This window comes from Netta rufina (genome assembly GCF_964035555.1).
Source record: "Netta rufina genome assembly, chromosome: Z".
NCBI classification, from domain to species: Eukaryota; Metazoa; Chordata; class Aves; order Anseriformes; family Anatidae; genus Netta; species Netta rufina.
In genome coordinates, this window is record NC_140126.1 from 20,893,568 (window position 1) to 20,912,471 (window position 18,904).

An 18,904-nucleotide genomic window follows, 5' to 3' on the forward strand; every position below is an offset into this window, starting at 1 on the left:
AGACCATCTACTAGTAAGCTGTGTCTTACAGAAAGAAATGTAAGAAGGTGCAATGATTAGAAAGAATCTGCTTTCCAATTCTAAGCCAACCTGTGTTATATTATCACAGCAAGAAACTGAGAAGAAAAAAGTTACTGGATATTGAAAGCAGTATTAAAAGGCATTGACTTGAAGGCCTGGAGGACATTCAGTTCAGGAGTGAGAAGGAAAGTAATGCTAAAAAATGGTAAACGGTATTGCTAAATGGTAAAATGGGGGAAAAATATGCAAGAAGATAATGTAAATATGAAGAAAAAACAACCCAACACAGTATCTAAAAGCTAAGAAATAAGGTAGGCTGTGAATTCCCTAGAGCATAATGTGTTTCAGAGTGTTTATCACATAGGTTGTGCCCACCTTGTCAAAGTACTCCAGCACATGAAAATGCTACACCTGCCTATTAGGCAACAACTTTTAAAAGTAAAGTCTATCTCTAAAATAAACTCTTCATTAGAATACTTCCTCAACTACAAGCCAAAAATGATTCCTCAACCTGTGTTCAGACTGTTAAACAGAGCATACATTGCATTTCTCCCAGGTATTTTGATAGGGCAGAAAACTATAAGAATGGCAAACTGCTGTGTTCAGTTTCTAAATATTAAGCCTATGCTTACTGATTAAGGGTCATCCTGATCGGTATTGCTATACTCTATAGAATGTACTTTTATTTTTCACGTTGTACTTGCATTCTGTCAAGGGAAACTGAACTTTCCAAGCAGAAGTCCTTTTCTTTGTGCACATATCATTTATACATCTTGAAGAAATATGTATTGTTTTAAACGTTCTCTACTGTTTTCAGATACAGTAGCAGTATTCATCACCTTTAGCTAGCTCTTGTCACACTAGCAAGGCAAAACTAGAAAAACACATTAAGTTTATCTACATGTGCATGCCATAAGTGAATTACAAAAGGAAAAAAAAAAGATATAATTTCAAATCCAGAAGTATCAAACTCAGACTGGAAAAAGAGACAACACAGTAGTCTTGACAAAGTAGTCTTTGTCAAAGCATTGACAAAAACAAACCTAGCACCCAAAACTTTAATTAACCTGCAATTGCAAGTCATAAGCAATCAAAAGCAAGTTGCTGCTACCTATGAAAGAGAAGTAAAATGGAAGGGCACTAGAAAAAAAAAATAAACATTTAGTCAGGAAGATATCCAACAGAAGGATGAGAGATAAAAGATCTCAAATTAAAAGGTAAACAGTTATTTTGCGTAGTACTTGGAAGGGTTTAACTCACAGGCTTAAGATAAGCAAAGACTGTGGTAATGTCAATGTCCCCTAAATGCTAAATTCCTAGAAGCCAATTTAAAGCATGCATTTTACAATGGTATGCAATAATAGCTTTGACTTTCAGCAATTTTAAGTCCACCATATGATTAAGTTGTTACAGTATTTATTTATCCTTGCCGCAACAAGGACCGAGCATCTCAAATGATACAGCCTTCTCTACGTCAGCTCCCTGCCTTTCAGTGGTATCACATCATAAAGTGGTTAACTTGTAACATTTATTTACATTCACAGAATTCATTCTAAGCGTGACTTAAATTTTTATTATTCACAGAAAAGTGTGGCAACCACTCCATGCTTCATTCTGCTTATCTGAAAATGTGTCATGGTATCCTCACCAGTGTTTGATGCTTGCAGAATGAGTCAGGTATGAACTTCCAACCACTAAAATGCCAGGCCTTTAAAATATTTAGTAACTGAGGACTAGTTTGTAACAACCAAACCTAACTGCTAATAGCTCCAATTGCAGATTAGATACATAAAAAAGATGATGGCTGGCAAGGTTTAACACTGAGGGGAAAAAAAAGTCTTTGGTTCGGCAACGACAGAAGTACTAGGCAGAGTACTATTACCACGCAACTGTTTCTTAGGAAGGTGAAGACTACTTACCTGTTCTATAGAGCATGCCCTACAGCTGCTGCCATATTATATTTTGGTTACTATTAACTTATCGTAGCAGTACATTGGTTAGACGGCTTATTTACAGAGCATTTAGGAGTGAATTAAAGTAGTTGTACCACAAACAAGTGTTAACCACTACAACTGATGAGTGCATGAAAACAGCTTTCAAACAGAAATAAGCTTGGATTTCCAGAATGCCCTAGACTATTGCTGAGCAGTAATTAATAATTAACCCTGCTCTATTAATTTCAACAGAGATAGAGAAGTAATAATAGTAACAATAATCTACAGTATATCGTATTTTAATCTTCTGCGCACCCTAGTTTAAATTTGAACTGGTGTTCTGTTCCCTCATGAAACACCTTGTGTGTCTTCTAGATCTAGCTGTTGTAGTTAACATCCAGGATTCTTTGCCTCTTGCATAGAGATGTTTCACCGGTTTTGAAGGGAACGCCACTGCTAGTATCTAATTTTTGCGTCACTGAATACTTTTTTGTACTGTTTTGTATTACTCTTGGATTATTTAACACCTTGATGTCAAAGTCTCTCTTTAAATCACATTGTGCTTAGGAGTAGATCACTGAGTAGGGAGAGGTCACCTCACCTCTGGAAAACTTTAATTTTTCATAGAGTGCCTCACTACCTACCATATATACACTTACTTTAGAACTGAACACACATGGTCAGAAGCAAGAAAATAAAGACAAGTTACTAAGACTACCACAACTATTATTTTTCACTGAAATATCAGAATAACAAAACAATAACCTATGGATACTATTTACATTTTTTTCTTGTAAATAAAAATATTTGACAGTGCCTTTAGAAAGCACGTGAGATCCTTTGATTTACACGTGAGCCAATACTTACTCATCTGTGTGATTTGACAGTCACGTTTCACTCATTGAAAACAATGTTCCCCTACTAAAGCTGTGCAAAAGTATCTTCAAAAATTATATATATACACACTAATTTGAAAGAAAATAGCAAAACAGCTTTCTGTCAAAAAAAAATCTTCTTATAAAGAAGTTGTTACTATAACAAAACATGTAAATGACTTGGACATTATTTTTTCGTAACCTTTCTAACCCTTTGAGTCAAAAGGAAACTAAGCCAACCAACATAAAAATTTGCAGGGCTACTCTGGTGCTTAGTAAGATATTCCACTATACAGGGCAAGGACACTGCCACTCCCAAGGCATTCTTAAGTTAGCCGCTGAAAATAAGGTTCTCAGAATTTCTTTAGAGTTTAATCAACTACTAAGAGTTTTTTTTCTGAGCTCTTATATTAAAAGAACTCAGAAGAACACACAGAAAACAGATACACTAAGTAGTCTTTCAAGAGTCTGCCTACAGACACAAGAATTCCTAGAGAAGCAGCAAAACAAAAGCAAGTCTGTGACTAGTCTTATAACTAGCACTCAGTAGTCAATAGCTATTGACTATTACCTGCCAAATTTCATAATGCTATAGCAATTAAAACTCTAAGGAAAAAGAGAGATTCATTTGTACCACTAATTCAAAGATGCTGAACTAAGCGTGAAATGTAAAGACAGGGTTCCCATGTTCACAACTTGCTATGCAGGAGCAAGTAAAAAGATAACCATAGAAAAAATGCGTTTGTTGGCATGACTATGCTAACAAATCGCCTTAACCATAGTTTTTAATAACTGCAGTTTTTATCCAGTAATACTGTGACTACATTCAACCTTTTGCCAACAAAGCAGAGATACAATACCATCTTAGATACTACTACACTCACATGTATTCTTTTAGATACACATATTTACTGTAACATAGCTTCACTGTAGCATAAATTTACTGTTTCTAAATTATTCCAGAATTGTTGTGTGTGTGTGTGTGTTTTAATAAAAGACGTGCTAATTTTAAACTGCAAATTATGCAGAAGAAAATAATTTCATGTCATATAGAAATACTTGCAGAAGAGCTTTCTCATCTTGGATCTGTTTTTACTTGTAACATTCTTCTGGCCTATTAAAGTTTTATAATTGAGACAATGATAAAAATGCCTATTACAAAAAGCAACAATTATTAACTGCTGTGAAAATAAACTTGCTTGTGTGTAACTTACGGAAAGCAACAAATGGCCAAATAGGGCATGCTGAAACAATGAGGTTTTGTTGCTCTTTGCTTCTCCACCCCAAAGACCATGATCAACAGAAACTACAAGCACTTCTTAAATAATACTGTAACTGCACAGAGAATAACTGTCCTGGATAAAGATACACTTCTGGGTTTTATAATTATTTCCTGTATATCTTAAAAAGTTAAGCCAAAATCTTGGAGTTCTAAACTTGTATTTTACACAACTCTACATGCATGAAAACCCTCTATACTTATTATGCTCCTTCATACTATTTCAGTTGCCAGTGCCAAGTCCTTCCCCTTCTCCTCAGAAGTTCTCTTAAGAGAGGTAAAATTGTTTTAAATTGCCGGAAACCAACATTCCGAACAGCTAACAGGCAGGCTTCAAGTACAGATGGAAAAGTAAATTAAAATGAGAGACAAAGCATTGATTCAGTAGGTTCTGCTTGAAAGTATGAAAAACCTTTCCTTCAGAAATACCTGGCGGTACCCATCACCCACTGCTTAATTCGCTTAGAATTCAATGACAAGCAACATCAGTATTTGCCTGAAAGGAAGACATTATGGACCATACAAACCACTAACAGGTAAGGGAAAGAGAAACCTGAGAGCCAAAAGGGTCAAGCAGGTCATTCAATTGGTTTCTTTTCTTAAAGATGAACTACCTTTAATTAAAGAAGGATCGATTTACATCATGAACAGTGACAGAAGTACAGCTGTACCGACTTGAGGCATGCTAGGATTGTTTGCCATTGGAAAGGAAGGTTGTACTGTAGTCAAATGCACAAATACATTCTGCCATTTTGACTCCTCCAAGTTCTCAATGTTAACAGAGAACGGTGGGTTGACTATGATAAAGCTTTCATTGCCTACTAATACCTGATTTAATTTTTGACCATAGCATTGGTCCTAACAAAACAGAAGTTGAAATTCTTCAAGAAACAAATAAATAGTTCTTGCACAGTAATTCTGAATCAGTGTTTCTTCAGAAGCACTACGCGCTGAGTTCAATAGCCAGTTCCAAAACTCGATGTTTAACAGGAACTTCTCTCGTCCTGACCAAAAACTGCTCAGCTGAGGGCCAAATTAATTTAAGTACATACAACCAAGCATTCATTTATCCATAGAAAGAAGTAGACAATGATACGCTTTCACATTCTCTGGACTAAGACTACTGCAGAACACTATTAGACAAATTACCTGTAGTACAGAAAAATTAATGAGGTTGAATTCTTCCCTTTCAATAGCTATTTGTGTTTTTTCTTCCTTTTTGTTTTCCCATGACATATCCTAATGTTATAGTTTGGAAATAAGCTTGTACCTGAAAATGCTACACTGAGATGCCCTTATCGTGATTTCATCGCTGACAACAGTTTTTTCGTACTCTGTAGCTTCAGTCACTATGGAAAAGCTGAGACAGAATCCTACAAAGACCCAAAGCTATGCCATCAAAACAGACAGCAAGCACATATGCTCGTACTCCATCAGGGAAAAAAAAAAAATTCACCATCACACATTTTTTGAACACGCAATCCTGGAAGAATATAAGGGGGCAGCTGAAGCAACCCAACTTGATTTACAGTGATACAACAAAGTTTAGAGAGCGTTTGCAAAAACCCCAGATTCCATAACCTGATTCATCCACAGTCACACCTAGATGCACTCTGGGTGCATCCTGATCCAAGGCCACAGGAGCATAAAAACAAATGTAAACGTCTTTTTTTTTTTTTTTTTTTTTTTTAACTGGGAAAGTCTGGGTCCTCATACAACTCAGCACACAAGTATGTGAAAAAAATCTTACACATTGATGTAAGAAGTTAATGGAATCAACCTTCTCAACTGCTTCTGTCTAAACAGAGTATGGGTATGGGGAAGCGGGATGAAACATCCTGAAACACTCAAGTCCTGAAACATCCAAGACCTGTCAGACTCCAGCAATGTCAACGCAGTAAATCCTCGCTGAGATTAGATAGCTTTCTTTTTGAAATCCCAACCAAGAACGAACAAAAGTTGTATTTATGCCAATTCCACCAGAAGACATCATCTCACTTGAAATACCAGATTCAGCACCCAGAGCCTGTAAAAACCTAGAGCTTTTTTGGCCTCGAGTGCCTAAATTGTACTGTCAAAATAAACACCACATGTTGCTGCTCCTATTAAACAGGAGAATTCAGACTCCAACACATCCTGCTGCAAAGCAACGCAACAACAAGAATCTGGCAGCAAGACACTGCCAAGTCCTGGAGATTCTTGTAGACATTTGTGAACATTTGATCGCACAGGGTAAAGTAGGGAGCCATGCTGAGATAGCGCGAGGAATCTACACATTCTTAAATCCTGGCCCTAGACCCCTTGGAAAGGTTAAGTCCTGGTTTCTTACTGTGATTCTCAAAGCATCAAAAAACAAGCAAACAAACAAAAAAACCAACTAGATAGTTTTCCTGTTTTTTTTGTTTGGTTGGTTGGGTTTTTTTTGTGTGTGTGTCTGTTATGGCTCGATCAGTTCTACAGAGGCGGGGAGGAGCAGCTGGGGAGAACAACTACAGAAGATGTCAGAGCGTAAGGAAAAGGCACAGAGACCGGGACCAAGCGCAGCAGCCTCACCTCCTGGATCCGCCTGCGGGCCCGCTGCAGCACCTCCTCGTACCCCTTCTGCCGCAGCTCGCTCAGGCTCTCGTAGTACTCTTCGGGGTCGTCCGTCTCGGTGAAGAGCACCTGCGAGAGGATCTTCCAGCCGCAGGTGTCCAGGCAGTGCACCAAGTAGACCTGCAGCTTGTAGCAGAGCGCGTCCATCTCCTGCTCGGACAGCTCGGGGGCCCCGAACAGCACCGTCCACATGCCGGAGGGCTCCTCGGGGAAGGCGGGCAGGTAGGGCTCCAGCTCCGAGTTCACCGAGCACAGCTGCTGGTGCACGGCCCGCAGGTCCTGGAAGGAGAACAGCCCGGCCCAGCTGCACTCCTCCCCCGCCGGCTCCGCGTCGGCAGCGGCCGGCTCGGACACCGGCGGCGACGACGACAGCGACAGCGAGCCGGCCGCCTCCTCCCGGCCCAGCTCCAGCACCTCGATGTCCTCCACCGCCGGCCTGCGGGCACGCAGCGAGCCCCGAGCCGGCACGGGGGGGTCGGCGCCGCAGGCCGGGCCCCTGCGCAGCGCCTTGGGGGCGGCCCCGGCCCCGGCCCCGGCCTCGGCCTCGGCCCCGGCCCCGGCCCGCCGCACGTCGCGGGAGCCGCTGCGCTGCCGCTGCGCCGTGCGGTTGTGGCAGGTGATGGCGAACTTGCCCTCGATCTCGTTCCAGGCTACGATGAAGACGAACTTGTGCTTCTCGCGCTCCTGGAAGGCGTGCGGCCTCACGGCCACCCAGTCGGCCTCCAGCGTCTCCTCCAGCGCGAAGGCGGACATGGCGCTGCTGCTGCGCGGACCCGGACCCGGACCCGGGGCCGTGCCGTGCTCCGCCGGGCTGTGCCGCGCCTCAGCCGCCCCCGCTTCTCGCCGGCCGGCCCGCAGCCCCGCGCGGCGCCTCACCGCCCACCATCAGCCATCTTAGGGCGGGCGCTCCGGGGGGCCGCAGCGGCGGGGCGGGGGAGGGAGGGAGGGAGGGAGGACGGCGAGGAGGAGGAGGAGGAAGAGGAGCAGGAGGAGGAGGAAGGACGAGGGGGTGCGGGGGGGGTTGGGTTAAGGTGAGGTGAGGTGAGGCAGCGTCGCGCGGTGCTGGCGCAGCGCCCTCCTCCCGCCCGCCCGCCGCGCCGCGCTGCCGGCGGACAATGCCCGCCCGCCCGCCGCCCGCCGCGCAGGTACCGCCGCGTCACGTGGGCCGAGGGCTCTGTTTACAAGCGGCGGCGGCGGCGCTGCGGCAACTCGGTGCCGGCCCCGCCCACCCGCGGCGGGACCTCCCGCCATTGGCTGGCCGCCCCGCCCCCTCCTCCGCCCCGCCCCTCGCGCTCACCCCGGCCCCCGGCCCTCGGACGCGGTGCGCGGGGCATGCCGGGGCGGGCGCGTGCCGGGCCGTTGGCGGCCGTTGGGGGCGGGCGCCTCACGGGTCCCCCCTCACGGCTCCGCCCATGCCGGTACCGGCCTCAGCAGCTCCCCGCCCCCCCCGAGCCCTCCCCAAAGCCCTTGGCAGAGTTTTGTTTGTTTGTTTGTTTGTTTGTTTTTGTTTTTTTCTCTCTCTCTTTTTTTTTTTTTTCCAGCTTGTTTCCTGCTCTTCCCGCTCCACCAAGCCTTTTTTTTTGTCTGCGTGGTTACCGCGGAGGTGCACGTCGCCCCGTCAGCTTTACGTGCTTCGTCGTGACCAGAGGTTGAAGCGGAATAGCTGAAAGGCCCTAATCGAGCGTGCCCCGCAGCGGCTGCAGGGAGCCCTGGGGAGGAGGGCATGTTCTGCAGTAGCTGTCTCGGGCAATTCTGTGCCTTTAAAAAAACGGAGCTAACCGATTGCGCCGAGGCACGGCGTTCTGTGCTTGTGTTGGCCTGTCCTACTTAGGAATTGGCAGCGTGGAAACCTCGCGGAGTTTTCCAAGTGTATTGCAGAGCACGTCGAAGGTTACAGGAAGCCAGCAGGGACAGCTCAAGTCTGAAAGGAATGATTAATCAAATGCAATTTTAAGGCCCGTGGTCCGTTTCTTGTTGCCCTTTAGGGTACTCCATTTCGCTTTGTATAAATGAAAAAAAAAAAAAAGTCTTAATGATAGAGCTCCAAAAATAGTTTAATCAAAAATAACATAGTATGCATTGGCTCATCTGTGATGCTGTTGTTCCTCTGTAAATTTAAGAAGCACCACGGGAATAAAACATTTCTAGTTGAGCTTGCCAGAGAAACAGAGTGAGTCACCATCACTGCTTTTTTCTGAAGTTAAGGTATTGACTAGCATCCTGTCCTTGGAGGCTAAAGTATTTGGGGAGAGCCTCTGACAATCCAAACATTCTCAGGTCATTAACTCAGAAACCTCGTGTATTCAGGAGACTCATGGTTACATCTCAAATACCAAAAGTCACAGCTGTTAGGGAAAAGAAGGAAATGATGGCTCAGCAGCCACAGGAAAGGACCATAAACGGGTGTGCTTTACATCTTGGAGAACAACATTTTTTTCTGTTGCTGTAAATTCAGGTGCAGATCAAAGCATCTGTGAAATGATCCAAAAGATAAGGTTATACCCCATGTAGAAGTGGCTAAGAAAACAAGCCATCAATGTGTTGGTGGAGGAACTACAGTTTGATTCTTTTAAGTATTCAGAAGCAAATTTGCAGTGGATGAATGTAAGCAGCAAACCAGTCTTGTCATCAGTAATGCACGAAAGAAAAAACAATGAAGATGCATTTGTGTATATCCAGGCTTAAAAGAATTAAACATGGATTCAAGATTCCTCATCAGCCAAAGGATCAGAGTCCTAATATTTCAGGTAAGCTACTGCAGAAGCCAAGGTCTTTTGTTGAGGAATTTTTGAAGCCGCAAGGAGGCCACCACTTGCTGCAGCTGAGCAAGCCAAGCTACCAGGATGACTACGAAGAGTTGCCATAAAGATGTTCTTCTATCGCCCGATTGAGGAATTAAAAATAATGTTGCAAGCAGATGGCATTTCTTCAAGGACAAGATCTACGTGACTGCTAATCACAAGGGGGTTGTTTTCTTGCAGGTGGGGTAGTTTTCTTGCAGTTGTTTTGTCTGAGTGCTTTCGAACAATAATCTTGTGTGAAACGCTATCCGCCCCTGCTAAATTTGCTGTAAGAGTCAGGCTATTCGGGTAATAAAGAGAGAGCATGATCTGACCATATTGGTGTGTGTTATGACTTCAGCCGTTCTTCCTGCAACAGTCTTTGAAGCACTGTTCACCTGGCTGTGCTCTGATAGCAGAGGGACAAACCTGTAGAATTTAAAGGAGATAACAGGTAAATGTAGCATGAAAACTGGTACGAAACTTGCTCAGCAACAGTCAAGTTTCTGACTGGCCTCTTCCAATGCAGCAGAAAAGCTATGCCATCAGATCTCAACAGCTATTACATTTTGCCAAAATTGTACCCTTATGGGAAAACAAAACAAAACAAAACTTGCAAGGTAGTAGCAATTTTTCAAGCTCACATTGTCAAGGAGCACAGAGTAAACTTCAGAGTAATGTCTGTATTGCAGTACATGCATAACTGTTCATTCATAGCAATATAATAGGACAGGCTTTTCAGACTATGTTGATTTGTTCATAAAGGTGGTTAAAAGAAATATGTCAATGAACTCCACTGAGTAAAACAGCAAAAAAAAAAAAATCTGAAAGGCTAGGAATGACCTTCCAAACAGGGCTTGTAGTGGAGTGTGCTGGTATCCTGGGCTGCCTTAAAGAGGGGTGTTGCTACCACATTGAGGGACGTGATCCTTCCTCTCTCCTCATCACACTTGGCGATGCCATACTTGGAGTGTTGTATCCAGTTCTGGGCTCCTCTGTACAAGAAGGAGGTGGAGTTACTGCAGAGAGTCCAACAAAGAGCCACAAAAATGGTCAGGGGCCTGGAGCACCTCTCGTAGGAGGAAAGGCGGGGAGAGCTGGGACAGTGCAGCCTGAAGAAGGGGAGGCTCAGGGGAATCTCATCAATGTACATGAATACCTGAAAGGGCGGCGCAAAGAGGACAGAGACAGCCTCTTTTCTGTGCTGTCCTGGTACCGGGCACCACTGAAACACAAGAGGATCCTCCTGAGCATCAGGAAGCATGACTTCACTTTGACTGAGCAACAGGATAGGTTGCCCACAGAGGTTGTGGTGTCTCCGTTCTTGGGTGTATTCGAGAGCCATCTGAGAGCATGGTCCTGCTTGAGCAGGGAGGGTGTACCAGATGGCCTTCAGAGTTCTCTTCTAGCTTCAGCCACTCTGCGACTCTGTACACTAACCAGAAGTGGGTTAGGTAGCACCCAATCAGCCTGGCTTGTGGTTGTTTTCCACTGTTTAGAAAAGTGAAAAGTGCAGCAATTACTGGGGAGTGCCTCTGTCATCTAAGAGAACATGAGCTGCGTGGAGAGCCCTGCAGCGCTGCTGCTGAGGAAGTGCTGCTGCACCTCAGTGTGTAGATCACATCGCTAACCTGGAAACTGCACGTGGGAGGGGCCGGGTCAACCTTACGAGCAGGGCTGTTGGAAGTAGCAGATATTCAGCCAGCAAGCTAGATTATTATGTTTCAAAGAGCCAAAGGTTTCTGAGAGCCACAAGTGCTCTATTGCTAGTGAGCTGAAATGTAAGCTTGGGAATTTAGTTGATGTCGTTTTTTTTTTTTTAAAGAATTGGGTTAAATGCCAGAACTTTTATACAGGGAGTACTTTGAGTCATTGCTATCCTTGGGCAGTCTCCAAGCAGTGATTTTTAATACAATTTTTAGTTAGCAAGCCAATGACAAGTCATTTTGCAAAGTTCTGTGTGTTAATCTGTGATTTTTGTGCATTGCAATATCATTTACCTGAGCCTGTTTATGCTAGTTCTTAGACATGATCTCAGTTCACATTCGTGTTGGAAAAACACAGAATCCAAATTCAGCACAGAAGAAGACATACTGAAAGCTTCTCAGCTGCATTGACTGTAGACTGCCTAGGCAGATCCAGGCATAATAAATGCTGAACAGGGCTGGAGACAGGATGATACCATATAGAACTGCTCATACATATTTGTGGATGTGTAGGGTGGGTCATTAATTGTCTGTCATAAAAGGTTGGGTCATTTGTGGGTTGAACAACCAGACCCTCTGCAAAGTGATCTCATAGTGCTGTCTAAATTGTCTTCTGCATGCTAATGATGTGAACAAGAACAGAAATACACCTCTAAGTGTTTATACAAACATTCCAGCTAGAGTGTAACTCCTACAGAATGCTTCAGGCTGAAGCGAAATTACACCCCTCTGAATCTTTGAACACCTTGAGTAAACTAGTTCTAGTACAAAGCATTTTTAAGAAAACGAGGTCTCAACCGAGAAGCCTGATTTAACATTTGATCAGTTCCAAACTACCACTATTGTAATATGATTTCTGTCCAAATACAAGACAGTTGTATATTTAGTTAACTAGCTGTGCAATTCCCTAAAAGTAGCTGAGATGGAGGGAGAAGAATATTCCTTAGCATGCCTCAAAGTACTGTAGCATTGTGGGTATTCTGAGGTGTCCTGAAATTGCTATTAATTTTTTAATTGCTGTTATTGTGTTAATGCAACTATTGCAGACAAGCATTTTTAAGAGGTTTCTGTTGATAGAGTAATTCAAACTTTAGTGTGGGCAAGCCAAACAGCTATGTCTGTTTGTTGTTAGTAGGAGTCTTTTTCTGGCAAAAGGTTGTGTTTTTTTTTAAGAGTATGTCTGTGTGAAGTGTGACTAGAAGCTAACTGCGTGAAAGCGTTATTGACTTCCTGATGGCTTAGTAACACTCTTCCAATAAAACATCCATCAAAAAGCACACTTTCTAGTAATAGTTGTCTCTGCACTTGAAATTCTGGAAGTCTCTACCCGTTTGATATAAGAAGAGATTTGGGGCAGTTTCCAAGTACAAGGAGTTGTATTGTACAGGGGAAACAATAGAGGTGCAGTGTGTGTGATAAGCCCATCCATTGAATGTAGGAGAACTGGATACTTCGGATATTTATGCTGGCTCCAAACTGAAGAATTTTCTGCAACCAAATATTATTGCAGTTGTAGAACGTGGAATTATTACTGTGTGGTAAGCTTTACAAATGTATGGTAAGCTGAACATGAAATGGAATCTCTCACTGCTGAGAGGATCCGATAATTTAAATACAAATCAATCTTCCCTTGAAAGGAATCATTCATAAAAGTCAATCTTTTCTCTTTTAACCAATCAAGGAGATTCATAAAGTTTGTCTAAGTGACAATGGAGAAAAATGTGTCAGTAATACTCCAGAATCCCTCCCTGAAAGCTCAGATGATACAAAAACTAAGCTTCCAACTTAAATGTACTATTATAGTGGGAAAATTCCAAGTTTCATAAGAATTTTATTAAGTTATTTGAAAGTAATTAGTAGGCTCTGTGGCAAATAAAAAAAAAAAGTTTGCAACAAGAGACACAACAGGAGCAGTCCTGTCTTGCAGGCTGGATGAGTTGGGAATGATGGTGCTTCCAGCTCTCTGTAGTGGTTTACAAAGCAATTCTTCAACTTGTTTGTTTACAGAAACCATATTCTAATGTGCTCCACCCAAGTACATGGGAATAGAAAAAATGATCCTGATGACGGAAAGAAAAATTTGTAGTTTTGAGAAAACATTTTTTTTAAAGTCATGTTAAGTGCAAAAATGCAAGAAATATTTCTAACTGCATTTTTTTTTTTTTTTGGTCATGTTTAGTATCTTGTAATTAAAAAAAGGGAATTCATAAATAGTTCCTTAAAAGTCATATTTTCTTTTAGGTCCAGAGTGAAAAAGTCCAGTCCAAGATATTTTGAGAAATAAAGAAAATGCCTGCTTGCCTGTGAATACAGTGTGTCCAGCTGTGTAGCAGTATACAGGCTGTAGTGGAGTATTGGGCGTTGTTATTCAGGGAAAGAGGAAGCAATATGCTTAGCCACATCCACAATTCACCTCAGTCAATCAAGAACATTTGTAACTAGAGAGGGGAAGCCCCAAACCACAGAACAAGCATTGAGTTATAACAGACAAAATACCTATGTGAATCTAAAAAAAGGAAATCATAGTTCCCGTGGCTGTGAATGCAGTCTACCTTCTGATTAATCAGTGCAACATATGACAAGAACACAATTCAGATGTTTTTAATTAGCCTTTCAGTTTCCATCCTTTCTCAACCTGATATACAGATAAATTGACAAACAGCCTGATCTGTCTGCAAGATCATACAAGGTCTATACTAAAATAATTTGATTATATGGAAAAAGGTTTATCTGAGGAATTCTGTACTGACATTTGGATGAAAAGACTGGGTTGAAGACTACTGAGCTTTTGATTTAGTGTGTGATCCTGACACTTCCCATAAACATGTAAGCTGCTGTTCCTTTGCTCTGAGGGAAAAAAAACTTTGAAGACTGGATGAGTCACTCTGTTTCCAGTACATTTCCAGGCCATCTGACCCCTGTAAGATTCTGCAGGACTTGTGTCATTACATTGTACGCTGGCTGAGATGAGCATAACAGACTATTGTATGTACAGCCAATGCTGTATTTGGGTCACAAGTGGATGGTAAAATTTCTAAATACATTCTCTAAAAGGCTAAGACTAGATTAAGTAATGGGCATAAATTACATAAAATGTGAGCGGTAAATATAGCACTTCTAGCGAATACTCAAGAGGTCTTAGCTTGAATCTGATGGATTTCATCTATTAAGGTGTCAACAATTGCCACTGAGCCAAGAAAGTGCCAGGATTTGTTTGCATTTTCTGTAAATTTCAGTTATCATAGCAGACAAGGAATCCTGAGATTTCCAGTCAAAACACCTAAGTGGAGTGACAGGAAATTTGTCTTTTGCAGTCCAGTTAATCCTTACTGCTTTCTTTGTATTGCTTAAGTTTTAGATAAATGTGAACTGCGTAAGTAAAAATACATCCAAAAAATGTAAGTTTTAATAGAAACACTTTCTATTTGATGGTAGTTCTGTTCTTGCATGTTTCATGGATAAAGACTCTTGAAAAATAATTGTAAAATACAGTGCTATAATCAAAAGTATTCTAAGCATAGTAGTTATTGAATTAAGTTTCTGATTTGTAAACATCACACTGTTAACACTGGAACACTGTGATTTTATTTATTTATTTATTTATTTATTTTTTCCCAGCAGAACATTCTGTTGTTTATCATTCACTTTCATACAGGTCAGGGAAGACCATGGATACTTATTGATTAGCTTTATTATTCACACTGTCTCAAGAATGCCTAGTGTATTTTGAATCATTTGTTAGCCTCTCCACAGAAGCTAGTTCATGTCCAGCTTGTATGTTATCTCCCCACAGTTTCAGCTACACTGTTCTAAATACACAACCTGCTTATATTAAAGCTGCCTTATAAACATATGTGAAAGATATAGTAACAGCCCTGGCTGTGGTGTAAATAGTCTTAAGTAGCAACATCTCAGAAAATCTATACATTCATCTTTGGTCATCACAATAGCAACTGAGTATGCTAGCATGTGAGGCAGAGTTGGGGCAGAAGGTAAAACACAAGCCAGAATAATGCCAATACCAACAGACTGCAGCATAAAACATTTTAGACTTGTATGATGTTTACTAAGCACAGAGTATTTTCCAAGGCATTTTGGAAGTCTGTCTCCTAATAAAATGCGAGTCAGCAGGCTAGAGAGATGTTTAAAGTCTTAACAGTTTTTGAGCAGAAATAATTATAGATAGCAGCTACAGTTTGCCAGATATTTGTTCCAGCATTTGGGGATCCAACGAGGTTGGAGACAGTTCAAGAAAGAGAACAGCCTGCTGAGTAAAATAAAATACATACTAGTGAGAAAGTCTTGCAACAAAATTCTCCAGAGCGCTGCATAAACACTCTACACAACAGAATAAACTCAGTATATGGAGTGAAAAGTCACAACAACACTGCTAATGCTATAGGCAAGCCTGAATCACAAGTGTCCTCTCCGAAGTTTGTCAGGGTGAGACACCTACATCTAGGAGATCTTAGGTGTTCTCCTGCCTGCCTAAGTAGAAGGCCTGACATTTAGCCTCACTTATGAAACAAGTTCTCATCCCAATTAAACTGTTCTGGAGAAATACTGGGTAGCATGAGCTGCTGTCTGTAGATGTAGCTACACCCAAAGCTGCTGCATTCTTGAGTCTGATCCAGTTACTCAGTACAGGAGAAACAGATGGTATCTTCATCTGGTTCCATCTTCAGCTGAATTGCCATGTGATCCCACCGGCAGCGCTGAAAAAGGGAAGCAGTCCTTGTAAAAAGAAGTCCAAATCTCGTGTTGATGGGCCTGCGTGCTTCCCAGTGAATGGTTAAATCCCTCCTTGAATCCAGATGATCAGATCTGGAAGAGTAGTAAAGTCCAAGAGAGGTTTCATACAGAACAGTAATTTGTAGTTTAAAGGAGAATGAAAAAGGGGGAAATGTGTTTTGTTTCTTTTTCTAACGTCACCGGGCATTGCTGATTGGCAACCCTCTTAAGTTGTCATTCTACAGTGAAACAGCAGAGTTCATAGATATGGGATGAGAGAGGTTGTAGTGTTAGAAATAATACACTTTCCTGCATCCAAATAAGTTCAGCATTAGTAGAAAGTGGTTGTTGATCTGATTCTTTGTTACTGTCATGTGACTGGTGATGAATAGCTGGTCTGAAAGCAAATCAGACTTGTAAGAAAACGAGCAGCTTTTATTTTTAGAAATAAATATTTTTCCTCTTAAGCAGTATCTGAAATCCTTTGCAGAAAAATTCAGCTTCTGACTGTGGGCCCTTCAGAATGGAAACAGCATCTAAATCATTACTGTACAAAGATGTTTATAGGCAGAAATGACACATAGCCTTTCTAATTAAAATCAGAAGGTTGCTTTTGTCAGATTTTATGCAGAAGACTAACACTAGTATTCTGTAGCCTATTTGATGAGCCTTACTCTTTTCAATTCTAACATTTATGCCTTAGGCAAACAATTTGTAATATGAGCAATAGAATATTCAAAACTATTTCCTTACAGATTTATGTTCTGTATCCTCAATTCAATATCCTAACTCACCATACACTACCCCACGGTGCCACCCCATCTGAGTAAGAATCAGAATGTGCTATGACTTGCCCAAAGCTATGTTAATATAGGTATGTATGTCTTAGTCACATATCTGATGCAAAATATAAGCTATGTATATATATATATAATGACTGATTTATTTTATTTTTTTTAAAAGTTGTGAAAGATTGATTTACCCTTTTGGCACTTCACCAGGTGAACCGGATGACTTCTTGAGGTCTCATCCAACCAGAATCAGTTTGTGCTTCAACACAGTTAAAATTAGTTTACCTTTGGACGTTTAATCTGCCAGAATCATCCAGCTGAATGATTTTGCAATTCAATGCTGGTTTCAAATTTGCTTAAAACTGGCCAGCATTTTCAAATATTGTAAGGGATGGAGTAACAGAGGCACAAACTGACTGGTGGTGACTGTGTAATCCTTGCTTTCTCAGATCAGGCTACCACAGCATACTTAGCAATGGGCTGTGGCACTGGCATTTCAGTGTTGCTAGCCCAGGCTCTGCTTTTCATATTACCAAGGTTTACTTTCAGCATCTGTTCTACAAATCTGATCCATGCCTGACATTACTGAAAGGAAACTTAGTGAGACTGTGATCACCTGCTAGGTTTTTAACATGATGTAACGTGATGTAACATACATAACACAGGCCATTTCTCATAACAGTATGGTATATTTGCTTTAAGACTGCAGTCTTGTTTTCTTTTACAGAGGAGCAGGTCATCTGCAGGAATGGTTTTATTAATGGCTTCTCATGTGCTTGTCATTAATTATCAGCTGACACCTTTTCCAGCCAGTCTTTATTCTTAGAATTGCATCATACGACAAACGCATCTTAACATTCTTTGCTGTTGATGCAAGAACTAAAGAGGTCTGAGCTGTCATTGAAGTTCCTGTTGGTAAGTTATTGTCATTGTCCTGTGGCAAATCCCTTCTGCTTAATTGTATCAAAAGTATATTCTGCATGTTTATTCCTTTTGGAGATATCCTGGTTGTCATAGTTATCAAAAATAAAAGATTAACTACTCAAAACAAGGGACAGAGAGATCTTTTGCTAGACAGATATAGCTGGGAGGAAAAAGTATTCAAGTATTGTCATTTGATTTAACATAGCAAGCTTATTTATACATTAATCTCTCTATTTTTGCTTATTTAAAATATCACTGATCATTTTGCAATTACCAACTGCATTCTTTTTAATGCTTCCTGGTTTCTATAAGGCTTTAGAATAGATTGATGGACTTTAATCTGTGTTCCATCTTTTGATCATTTTCAGCCAAGGTTTTGAATATGTTTGCTGACAGAAACCAGTATGCTGAAGATTTTCACTTGTGAGTAAGTCACATCAGCTGTAAGATACTCTGATTTTATTAGATATGTCAACAAAGTTCAACATTTCAAATAAAAAAAATCCATTGCTTCATCTTTTGTTTACCCTTGCTACAGTGAGATGCTTATCATTTCCTTCTGAGAGTTGAGGTGTTTCACTGGCGACCTTGCTGGTTAAAAGGAGACTCCCCATCTGGTGACTGTGTTCATCATCCCTTCATTTCAGTTTCCCAAATTTCATTTGGAAATTTCCTGAGGACTCTGAGTACTACCAAGTGCATTTTATAATTTTATATGGCAATGAAAACAATATTTTTGTTTATTTGTTTTTGTTTTGTTTTGTTTATTTTAATTGCAGGGTCCTGTTTTTACTTTAAAGAACTGCAAAAGCTTCAATCATCATCTTTCAGTCATCAAAAGTTTAACGTCAGTGTAGGTGGTTTGTAATTCCATATTACAGCTATCTGAATGAGAGTCCCCACTGTCCTTCAAATCTGCACTATTATTATGCTAATATCTTATAGACAAGTATGTGCTTAACTTCACTACCCTGAATTATCCCACTGATTTAAACAGAATATCTTCCATTCCAGGAATGGTATGGCCAAGATTTCAGGTAAGCTATTTGTCTGAACAAGTTTGTAGTCAGAGCAGGCACTAAGAAGCAGAGGAGGGGTTATGGGGAAAATCAGGTACAAAAAGGGCACATGCATTGGGTCCACACGTAGTGGGAAAGTTTCTTTTGTTAAACTGTTATGAAGAGGCTGGCTTCAGTGTGATTTGACCACTGGTTTGAAGTGACCTCTTGAACAGAAATCAGGTTAGGCTATCTGGGTTACACGGGTTC

At 41.3% G+C, this 18,904-nt stretch overlaps 1 protein-coding gene across 1 annotated transcript in view; it reads right to left on the reverse strand.

The window, feature by feature from the left end:
* Window positions 1-7,727, reverse strand: part of JMY (junction mediating and regulatory protein, p53 cofactor) — a 73,053-nt gene extending 65,326 nt beyond the window's left edge. Inside the window, exon 1 of the mRNA XM_084304902.1 lies at window positions 6,663-7,727. Coding sequence (XP_084161028.1) covers window positions 6,663-7,457 — 795 coding nt within the window. The 5' untranslated portion in view covers window positions 7,458-7,727. The remainder of the gene's footprint in view (window positions 1-6,662) is intronic.
* Between the last annotated feature and the right edge of the window lie 11,177 nt (window positions 7,728-18,904).